The sequence below is a fragment of the Bactrocera neohumeralis genome, chromosome 6, assembly GCF_024586455.1.
Source record: "Bactrocera neohumeralis isolate Rockhampton chromosome 6, APGP_CSIRO_Bneo_wtdbg2-racon-allhic-juicebox.fasta_v2, whole genome shotgun sequence".
NCBI lineage: Eukaryota > Metazoa > Arthropoda > Insecta > Diptera > Tephritidae > Bactrocera > Bactrocera neohumeralis.
The window spans coordinates 27,998,037-28,009,363 of record NC_065923.1 but is presented as its reverse complement, the minus strand read 5'-3'; the positions used below and the strand labels follow the sequence as shown (position 1 = coordinate 28,009,363).

General features: G+C 35.1%; 2 protein-coding genes across 2 annotated transcripts in view; both read right to left on the bottom strand.

Annotated features, from left to right (window-relative positions):
• Nucleotides 1–841: 841 nt before the first annotated feature.
• On the bottom strand, nt 842–4,140 carry LOC126763392 (UDP-glycosyltransferase UGT5). The gene is made up of 5 exons (XM_050480860.1): nt 3,921–4,140; nt 3,274–3,810; nt 2,731–3,170; nt 1,454–1,566; nt 842–1,394 (listed from the first exon to the last, which is right to left on the bottom strand). The coding sequence occupies exons 1-5, from the start codon at nt 4,037–4,039 to the stop codon at nt 936–938; spliced, it is 1,668 nt and encodes a 555-aa protein (XP_050336817.1). The 5' UTR covers nt 4,040–4,140; the 3' UTR covers nt 842–935.
• A 4,554-nt stretch (nt 4,141–8,694) lies between these two features.
• LOC126763399 (uncharacterized) overlaps nt 8,695–11,327 on the bottom strand; it is a 60,817-nt gene continuing 58,184 nt past the window's right edge. Inside the window, exons 2-4 of the mRNA XM_050480886.1 lie at nt 10,687–10,843; nt 10,498–10,619; nt 8,695–10,434 (exon numbers count right to left, since the gene is read on the bottom strand). Of these exons, the coding sequence (XP_050336843.1) occupies nt 9,409–10,434; nt 10,498–10,619; nt 10,687–10,843 (1,305 nt within the window). The 3' untranslated portion in view covers nt 8,695–9,408. The remainder of the gene's footprint in view (nt 10,435–10,497; nt 10,620–10,686; nt 10,844–11,327) is intronic.

The following is an 11,327-nucleotide window of genomic DNA, read 5'->3' as shown; positions in this document are numbered from 1 at the left end:
AAGATATGGAGCTTGAAAATCATCAGGCAAGAGTAAGAAAGCACGCCATATCTCGCGAGTCCGTTCGAATGATTTTTGTGGATATTTTGGATATGAAACGCGTTCTTGCTCGACTCGTTCCGATATAGTTTAATTTTTTTCAAAAAGAGTATCGCAAACAGGTTTCTTTGATCGTGTAAATTCCGATCCTACATTCATAGAGCGCATTCTAAATGCCGATGAGCCATGGGTTTATGAGTTTTATATACAAACAAGTCAATAATAATCAGAATGAAGGGAAAAAATGAGCCGAAATCATAAAAACCATGCCAAAGCCGCTCAAAAATCAAGGTGATGTTCATTGTTTTTTCGATAGTCGTGGCTTAGTGCGTCATGAATTTGTTCCGGAGACACAGACTCAATAAGGAGTTCTATTTGGCCGTATTGAGGCATTTGCGTAAGAACATCCATCGAAAACGGTCGGAGTTGTGAAAGAAAAATTAATAGATTTTACACGATGATCAATCACCAAAAACGCAATGAGTACCATTGATCAACCACCGTATCCACCGTCGTTTTGGCTCCGTGTGATTTTTTGTTGTTCCCCAAACTGAAATTACCGCCCTGTGGTACCCGTTTTCAGTCGATCGAAGAGATGAAACGAAATTCGTTGAAGGAGCTGAAGGCCGACTTCTTAAAGTTGACTTAAGTATAACTAAGCTTTAGCTACAAGTGAGTTACACTTAAATAAATTATATTTCGAAATTCCGATAGATGAATAATTACGGTCTCAGCTTCAGTAGACTAAGACTCCATTTTGATATTTCCCTTTCTTTGGGCATACATTTTTGAATAACACACGTTTCCTTTATAGCGAGGTTATTTTATTATTCCATTAATTTATTAAAGTAATTAAATATTTATTTCTATTTTTTTTTTTTTGATTTTAGTCTACCTCACTGCACTTTCTTCTTACTCTCATTTGCTTTCTTCGTTTTACGTTTCAGACTTTTTTCCTTGTCTACGCCGTTCATCGCCGTCTTCTTGCCCTTATTCTGACATTGTTCTCTCAGTTGTTTCAGCACAATAAAAGTATTCACCAAGAACATTACCAACATGAAGAGCAGCACAGACATGGCGTCCAAGGAATGCAAAGCAAAGAAGCCCGTTTCGGCAACTGACTGCGAGTGAAGATACCCACTTTCTTTGGGGTTCGCCATAACGTGCTCAATCCACCAGAGTGCCTCTTCGAGTGGATTTTGTGGCCGATTACGAAAAGCGACCTGCCGAGATTTTGCGTTCTCTGTGAATTGCGGTTTCGTGGCTAATGCTGAGATGGCGCTCTGCAGTTTCTCAGCGCCGGACTTTAAATCTACGCTAAGGCCGATGCCCAATGACTGCACACGAGTCGCGATCTGTATTGTAAAGAAGATTAGAATTATGATTACTGGTGTTACTTGTAATGCAAACTCACACTTGGTGGCTGTAAGGTATTAGTAATTGCAATAATGGGTACTCCGTGGTAGATAGCCTCCTGAACTTCCATATGGCTGCCGCTCGTAATTACGCCTATCACCTTGTTTTGTGCTGTAAGAGATGGATGTTAATTAATGATTTTGGAAATGAAAATTTAAGATCTTTGAAACTCTAGTACTAAGTTAATAACTTTAAAGCGCTGTCAAACTGACTGAAATTAAGTTTGAAGATACCAAACTAAATATTCCGTAAATTTTTCAATCGATCTAGTTAAAGATCATATCCAAAGCTTTAACGCTCATTGAACCATGGAATATAAAAAAAAAATAATCTGTAAGAGATTTATGGGTTTCTCTTCCATAGGATCATCAGCCATTCATTACAACTATGAAGCTCCTTATTGAAAATAGGTTAGAAAAAGTAGACAAGTGTTTCCATTGCAGATATCTCCAAAGAAAGAATTATACGTTCATAGAGTATAGTCGCGGAAGCTGGTAAACCAGTATGTCACCATGATTGGTCAGATTTCATTGTATCTTGATACAGCCCTAATCAAACGAAAGTTATAGGTCCGACACTGAAATCTTGAAGTCACACAGAAGTCTTAGATGCATGAGCTTAAGAAGACATGGTAAAAAGCTTGATAAAATGCTTTAAAGAGCTCTGGAGATGATCTCAAGATCTTGTATTGACTGTCTAAGAGAACAAATATATATAATATTAATTTATACTTCAGCGATTGTACGAAGCCAATGAAGTAAGGCTAAGGCAGTTTTTTAGTGATCGCCGTAACAAATAGACGTTTCTACACGAAGCAATATTTAGTCCAAAAACGGTCGAGTCTATGAAACCGATACGAACTCTAATTTACATCACACCAAAAACCGTTTCTTTAGTGATCGCCGTAACAAAAAGACAATTCCACACGGAAGCAGTATTTAGTTCAAAGGCTGAAGGGTCTATGAAACCGATATGAGACCGAATTTATATCACACCAAAAACCTTCATAAAAATTCTTTGATTCTTTACTTTTCTTCAACAACAATAAAAATCTGTACCGACTAAGATAGGTGATCAGAGTAACAGTTATTTAGTGTTTCGAAAGATTACAACAATGTCTGTGAGACTACCGAGACTCATAGCTAACATAATTGTCAATATATAAGGTTCCGTAATATTGATCCAGCTTAAAATTGCCTAAGTTCATCCGACAAATTTTGTTATTTGGTCCAGATCACAACTAAAGAAACCACAATCTCGAAATATCATACTCACCCAGAATATTGCTCTTCTTCAACCATTTTCCCACATACAGATTTTTCCTGCCTGTCGACGGTATCATAATCTTCTTTACACCCCACACGAAACCAAATTCTGGGAATTTATCGATCACACTCAGCACCTGTTCGATGAGTAATGGAGTCAAGAGCTCAGGGCCAATGGTGATAACGAAGACACCTTCAATGGAGTCATCAATGAACGTTTGCATCTCCACCAACAGTGGCCGATTGATATTATCGAATTGCAAGCCGGCGACTTGAATTACATTCGGCGGCAAAGAGTGCACATAGTCAAACGCCGGATGACTGTTAACCAACGCGACTTTAACACGATCGCGTACGCTCTCAAAAGTGGGCTTTACGTGAGCTGCTTGCAATGCCTCGTGCCTAGCCAAGAGAGCCTCTTGTACGCGCAACACCGTGAACTGACGAAAGCTGCAAACAAAAGAGAATGTGAAAACAAAATATTTGTGTACTTGTATGTATGTATGTATCTATGTATGTATAGAGTACGTTGGTACACAACGCGGTGACTCACAATTGGGCTGCGGCGTATATCAGAGTGTTGTGTAGCCGTTCGAAAAAATTCATGTGCTCGTCGTGTGTGCTAGTGAAATGCGGCACAGTGGCAGGTTGCAGCTGCGTGCCTGGCACAATTTGCAACAAATCAGGTGTGATATGCGAGGCACTGACCGCGACAATGGGCACATGCTCGAAGAGCTGCATCAGCGCCAGCAAACAAGAGTGGCCATAGCTGGCGTCGAAGATGATCACGTCGAATGGCGCCTCCATGCCGGAGCCTCTAGAGAGCGCGATAAGCTCATGCAGACCACTGGACGAGAGCACAGCCTGGCAGACTTTCATCTGTTTGTTGTACCAATGGTAGATGCGCTCGAAGGGATTCAACCAGGCATTGACCAAGCGGCTGTGTAGATTATTGCTGACGTCCAATGCTTCCTTCACCTGTTCCAAATGAATCTGTGTTAGGTGTGGCGACTTCGAGTGCATTGTACTGCCGCTGACCAGCGTAACTTTATGGCCGCTTTCAATTAGACCCTTGATAACGGCATCGTGCCTACGAGTGTGCGCCGAAGTGAAGAAATGCAGAAATTAGAAATACACACGAACACATATAAACACAAGATATAATTAAGGTAAGCTCGCTTGTTTTGCATTAAAATGTACCAAATTTGTTGATCCGGCGCTAATACCTCGACTAAACTGAGTATATTTGCGCTTTCTGCGCCGTTAAGCGCATGGCAGAGCGTCACGAGCAATCCGATGGCGAAATTTGTGAATTTCATTGCGTTTGTGTTGCGCTAAATATGCACTTTCAGTGGGACCCGTTTAACTACTGAATTGTTTATCACGCAGCGCCGGTACTTGGAGCACCGGTGTGGAATTGCACCAACACCGGAGTGCCAGAGTCGCTGTGGTAGATAAGGAGAGCCTATCTTATCGGTTTTTATGTGGATTTATGACTTTTGTTGTTGTGATAAGAATTGGGCTTGTGGAACGTGTGTGTGAAATTAAGAGAATTTGCAGTTTAGAAGTAAAAAGAGCGCTTAAAAGAGCGTGACTAAAATCTTGAGCGTAAAATATGACACGCGAAGTGAAATGGAGAAGCGTGGGATTTACACACTGCTTTATATATTATCTAAAAATGTAGATCTTAGTATAGGTAAATTATTACTAAACAAGAAACGTGATCTAGTTTTTCCTACCGTTCGTGACAGAGAAAGACTGGGGTTATTTTTCTGGCGAAAATTTTTAGTAGCAAGAAGAGAATATTATCAATAATTTGAGCTTTAATTGATGTACATACATAGATCGAGCTTATCTCGCATTTCAACGTCATGCGACATATGGGAATTCCCAGAAGTTCTAAGCTGCCTGTAGATGACGGTGATTTTATGAGAAATGATTAAAGACAGAAAATCAGAAAGAAGAACGTTCAAAATATTTGTTTTATACCCTGAACAGCCGATATCGGACGGCTACAGCATTAAGCTGCCATACAAACTGATCGATGGGAATCAAGAGTTTGTAGTGTAGACGAGATGTCTTCACGAAATTTGGCATGTGTTTTATCTAAGTCAATACTGCAATCTCCGAAGTAATTGTTCATATCGGATCACTTTAGCATATATGTAGATGACATTTCGATCATTTCGACATAAGCTGAGAACTATATTCGCATTGACACTAATTTCCATTATGCCATGTGATTTTATGAGAATTCAGATCAAAATTGACTTGGCTTGACAAAAAAAATGTCATGTATTTTATTAAAATTTCTTATTATTGCCTTCAAAATACACTTCTGAGGCAATACAAGTATGTCTATGCTTAATCTAATTTGTCACACACTTGTTATAAGCCTTGACTTTTTTCCGTTTCAGGTAATTCTTCGAGCGTCATTCAATAAATTGTTGAACAATTTCGACGTCTTATTCTTAAAATCTGGTCTTATCTCAATCAATAATGCGTTTGATGAATGTAGAGTCTTCAGCGTTGGCAAGAATCTCTTTTGCGACCACTACTCAGCGCCGTTTTTGCAAAAGAATTCAAGATTTTTGGGACGAGTCCAATATTGACACGCTTCATATCTAAAACCGAAACCATCGATCAATAAGGGATAGTTGAAGTGCTTTGCCAACTCGCATGAACCAAGTTTTCTATGAATTCACTGAGTTTGTGCATTTACTACTGTGGGCAAAAAATAGTATGACTTTTTAATTTAAATTTCGCATGGAAACCCCCATTGTCTTTCTGAAGTGCATAAAGTGTATTCGGCGATTTTTAAGATGAGTGAACTTATTCAAATCAAATTTCTGGCACATTCCGAATGTTGAAAAGGGCCTTCAGTGAATGTTGTTTGACGCGAGCAAGTGCTTTTGATTGGTACAAATTATTCAAAGAGGATCAAGCGCGCGTTGACAACAAACCATGTCCAGAACAGTCATTAACATTAACTGATGATCAATGCGTCAAAAAAATACAAGAATTGGTGCTTGAGTATCGACGGCACATTTGGGCAAGCGAAAAGTTTTTAGTATTACTGGCGATGAGTCTCGATGAAACCGAATTCTACACTTATGATTTGGAAACAGATGATCAATCAGCCGAATATCGTGTCAAAGTTGAGCCGAAGCCGAAAAAACCACTGATTGGATAATCTATAGTTTTAGACAGTGGTGTGATTATTATTAATTCTTCAGCACTTTCAAAAAATAGTATAAGGTGGTGTATCCAAAACCACAAGGATTTGCTGGAATAGTTATAGGAGACATATTTAAAAGAAAAATATATGAAAGATATTACTTGGCGACATATCTGGACTAAAATCAGAATTGGATAAGTAGGCTGATTGTCAGTTCTAAACCAACCTTATCAACGAAACCACAATTAAGAAGACTTGGTAAATAGAAAAATAAGGCAGGGTCAACCTATTTTCCAAAATTTAAAAACCATAGCTTAAAATTTGAGTAAAATATTTTGTAAAACTTTATTTATTTCATTCTAAATAGGTAAAAGCGTTGAACACGGCCACAAACAACATATGAAGTTTGTATTTCTTTATGGAATGTCTTAGTTTTTTGTTGTAGATCAGCGTAAAAAAAATATATTCTAGTAATATTTTTCAAGAAAGTTAAAAGTAACAATTCGTTTAAAAACTCAGTTTTTAATCTCTAAAGGGCCGGCTGGGGCGAGGAAAACTTATCCGCGTCGTCGACTAGGGACTGTTTTTTGGAAAATGTATCAATACATGACAAACTTTAGGGCCAAATGCCGTATGGCTACGCGGGAAAGCCCAATCAGGCTGAGTCAGGCTTAATAACATAATAATTTTATTTATTTTTTAAACATTGTATTAATGTTCCATAATTTAACAATTATATATGGAGTTTTTTTTTAAAATATATCTTCCTATATTTATTGATTTTGTAAGCATGATTTAACAAAATTTCTTCCATCCTTGAACAATTTTTCTTTTTTTTCTTACTTCACTTTCATTTCCTTCCACAACACTTACCTCTATTGCATTAAAAATAATAAGGAAATATAAAGACTTTATTGATTTTTAATTACACAATATTTATTACAGCTTTTACATACATATACATATATTTCTCTTGCAGCACTTGCTTATAACAAAGACAGTTTCCCGGCAACGGATGTTCATTAAACATTTGCATAAAACTACATACATGCAGACATATGACATAATAAGTTATTTTATTAAATGATTTAATTTAATTTGTGAGTTAATAGGCTGTTAAAGAGCGGCGCTTAAAAAAATCTAAGATAAAGCAATTATAATAAACAACTATTGACCAGGAATTGCGGTGAGAAAATGTCTACATATACATATGCATATACATATATATTAATTTTTAGTATGTACATATTCAAGGAAATTATGTGTATAATTACAAAAACTCATTCGTCACACAGTTTTCAATCGTCGTTGTTTCATAGCATCCACAGGTTAATACGCACAAAGATTACAACACATAAAAATACGCACAGTTGTGTCAATTAAGTAAATGAGGAATTGATACAAATTGAAAAAAAATTAAATCTAAAATTAAAAAAAAATTACAGCTTCAAAAAAAAATAATAGTAATAAAAATAAATTAAATAAAATTTAAAGAAAAAAATAAAAATTATATAAAAATCAATTGAAAAAAATGAATCGAAAAATTAAAATTTTTATAATTTTATTCCAAATATTAAAAAAAAAACGAATTTAAAATAAAAAATAATTGAAAAATTTAATTTTTTTATTTCAAATTTATTTTTTATAGTAAAATTTAATTTCTTGAATTTTAAATTTGATTTTTGAAAACAAAAATTAAGGCTTTTCGATTATTTTGTTTTATTTAAAATTTCATTCTTCTTTTAATACTTGATAAAAATATTTTTTTTTTTGAATTTTAAATTTTTTTAATATTTTAAATAAAATAAAAAAAAGGATTAAGATTTTTCGATAATTTTTATTTTTTTTAATTTAAAATGTCATTCTTTTTTTAATATTTAATATACACAAAAATTTAAATAAACATTAAAAAATTAAATAAAAAGTAGAAGGAAAATAGAGATAAAAAAACATCGAAAAAATACAAACTTAAAATTAAAAAAGAATGTAGTCGAAAAACCTTATTTTTCTTTTTTAATTTGAATTAAAATATCTAAAAAACTTAATTCAAAAATAAAAAAATAACAATCGAAAAAATTTTTATTTTATTTTAAATTTGTTTTTAAATCGAACAATTTTATTTTATTTTTTTAATCTAATTTTTTTGTAAATAAATAAAAAAATAAATAGAAATTAAAAAAAATTAACATTTTTCAATTTTTTTGTCCTTTTTTATTTAAAATTTGTATTTTTGTTTTTGAAAAATTTGAATAATATTGAAATATAAAAACAAAAATTTAAATAAAAATTACAGAAAAAATTACGTAAAAAATATGAAAACAAAAAAAATAATCGAAAAAATACAAATTTAAAAATGAAAACAAAAAGTAATCGAAAAACTTTAATTATCTTTTTTAATTGTAATTAAAATATTAAAAAAAAGGAAACAAATTATTTAAAAATAAAAAAACAATCGAAAGATTTTATGTATTTTTATTTTAAATTTGTTTTTTTTTAATTTTATATTTTTAATTTTGAATTTGATTTGCTTTTTGTAAATATTTGAAATAAAATTAAAAAACGAAATAAAAATTAAAAAAATAAAAATTGAAAGAAATTAAAATTTTTCGATTATTTTATTATTTTTTATTTAAATTTTTTTTTAATATTTGAAATAAAATAAAAAATTAATAAATAAAAAAGAAATACAAATTCATAAAATTTAATAATAATAAAAAATATTATTGATTATGTTAAGAATACAGCTATGAAAAGAAAGCTAATATAAATTATTTTAACTACTTTTCTGCAGTTTTATTGCACTTATTGCTAAAAGCTATTATTAATTACAAATTTTTTATTTTTTTTTATTTTAATGCGTTTTTTTAATTATCATAATTTATTATTATTTTTTAAATAATATTAAATATGTTAGTCGCTTGTTGTTTATATATTTAATTTTTTTTTTGTTAATATGGCAAGATTAATACATGAATGTGATTTCGTTAAACTAACTGTAGCTCGTTCGTTCGACGTCATTTTACGCAGCAACGAGTACTCAGCTCAAAGCCGTTACGTTTCGTTACATTTAAATTATATAAATTAATTAATTTATAATTTTCATTAAATTATATAAGTATATATATTAAACTAACACAGACACATACGCATAATTCCACACATACACACACACAGGATATATATATGCGTGAACTCGCTGAAAATACAAACAATGCCAGGCAGGGCATAGCGAACTGCAAGCAAAAACACGAACGAGTATGCAACGCTGACTTGTGCTCGGCAGTTTCGATTTCAAATACTTGTAATTCTATTTTATATTTATGAGTTTGCTAAAACATTACACCATTATCCACTCTTTGGCTAGTTACTCGCTGCTTTGGATCGGTTCGTTCTTGAGTTATTTGGTGAGACAGTTATCAGCCGCACGTAAAATATTGGATTTGCGAGCTCCGCTTATATTTGACATTGTTTATATTTCGATTTCGCCTACTTCTCCCGCCCATCCACGCATCAGACAACGGCATCGTAAGGTGCCGCACCCAGACCCACATAACGATTGTTGTTTCTATGCACGAAACCGCTTCCCGGCGAGGCATTATAGTAGACCACACGGCGTATACCGAATGGATCCACATAGCCGAAGCTGCCGGCACGCTTCTCGTTCGCAAATTGCTCTTCTTCGTGGTATTGGTGCGGTAGGAAATAACGGAAACCGTTAGCTGTCACACCGACACCGTCATACGGCACCGCGGGTCCACTTAAACTATTCGCAGCTGTTGGTCGCTGTCGCCGATGTGTCGTCGGCGGCAATGGTGGCAGTAAGCCGTCTTCAAGCTGATTGATCTCCAAGGCATTTGTTGTGGCAGCATTTGTATGCGTGGCTGGTGTAGGCGAACGCTGGTAATAGTAACCATTGGTGTTAGGCGCGCTCTCACCACCTGTATTGGCAGCAAACGGTGAAGGTGAGGGTGTGGAGTAACCCGCAGCTTCGGCAGCAGTGATCGGCGCTGGCGTTGTATCGTAGACAGCAATTGGACGCAGACGCTGGCGTGTGGCACCTCTGCCGAGCAACGGTGGTTGCATATCGAGTGCGGGTAATGGCAGCGCTCCACTAATGCTGCCCTCACGAAGCCCTTGCGCTACTTCTTGTTGAAGATCTGTCAGCGAATTGCTGGCGGGTGTGTCATAAGGCGCCACTATCGGTTTCTGTATGCGTTCGCGTTGACGCTGCAGTAGGCGTGGCACCTCGTCGGGGTAGTGATCGAATCCCAGCTGGCCTTGAGGTTGTATATTCGCCGCTTCAGCTGGTGAAAGATAGTTTAATTTGCCATCGTAAGCTTCTGAAGCTGGATCGTGCGGCACGATGGGTTCGCTAATGATGGGCGGCAACGGTGTTGTGGTTGTTGTGTACGCAACAGCTACTTGTTTTGCTGTGTCCACAATATTAACACTACTCGTTTGTCCACGCAGTCCATTGCGGCCATTAACCAGCACGCCATTCTGCGCTGGCACCGACTTCGTCGATTTGATGGCATCCTGCGGGAGAAAATAATAATTGTTTACTAAATTCAATTTAAATATGGTTTCTCTAAATATTACGTCAATAGCTCTGTTATAGCCCACAAATACGGTCTTTGACTTCAGTATGCGATAACCATCTTTATCGGCAATATAGTCCTTTTGGCGTAGAAATCCAGCTGCGTCTATCCAAGCTTCAGTGCCTGAAACGTAAAAAGGTTCTAGAGTTGCGAATACATGGAAAATGATTTAAAAGCGGCAAGCACTTACCAACAACGGTACCGTCTTGTAGACGTCTTTCCTTACGAAACTGTCCATTATCCGTTTGAAAACGGAAATAACGCTCCGGTCCTTCATCTGTCTGTATGTGATATTGTCCATCACCTGGTGAACCCCATGAGCCTTCTGCCACCGCAAGCAGTGAAACCTGCAAATCGAAATTGAAATATTTTATTATCATAAATGCTAAAAAGAATAATTTAGAACTGGAATACAGTTAGTTCTTATAGTATTACAAATATGAAGAAATGGTTAAATTTCTAGAAAAAATATGAGACATACAGTTTCAGAAGAGGCGCAAGAAAAATATTATTTTCGAACTTTTTATTTTCCGAAATTATCCTTTGAATATTCAGTAGCGTTCCTAAGACTTTGGTGTGCTTCAAAAATAAGAGATAGAACTAGATATTAGACAGATACTATACGCCTTATCGTAGAAATACCTACGGCGCCTTGATTATGTTCGTGGATACTGTTACTATCGACAAATTAGTTATACCATGTTAGCTTATCTGGTTTAAAAGCTTGAATCAGTTTTTGGTGATTATTTTGACATTTAAGAGTTCGTATCACTTCGTATTTGCTACTTAATTTTATAATATTTCCGAATTTAGGTTTCTATGTTGTAGAAT

What these genes read in the sequence shown, in the direction of transcription:
- LOC126763392 (XM_050480860.1), bottom strand. Translation starts at nt 4,039, where the DNA reads ATGAAATTCACAAATTTCGCCATCGGATTGCTCGTGACGCTCTGCCAT. An exon ending in GCGCCGGATCAACAAATTTG is followed by an intron (nt 3,811 to 3,920) that starts GTACATTTTAAT and finishes GCACACTCGTAG; the next exon opens with GCACGATGCCGTTATCAAGG. An exon ending in GAAGAAGAGCAATATTCTGG is followed by an intron (nt 1,567 to 2,730) that starts GTGAGTATGATA and finishes CATCTCTTACAG; the next exon opens with CACAAAACAAGGTGATAGGC.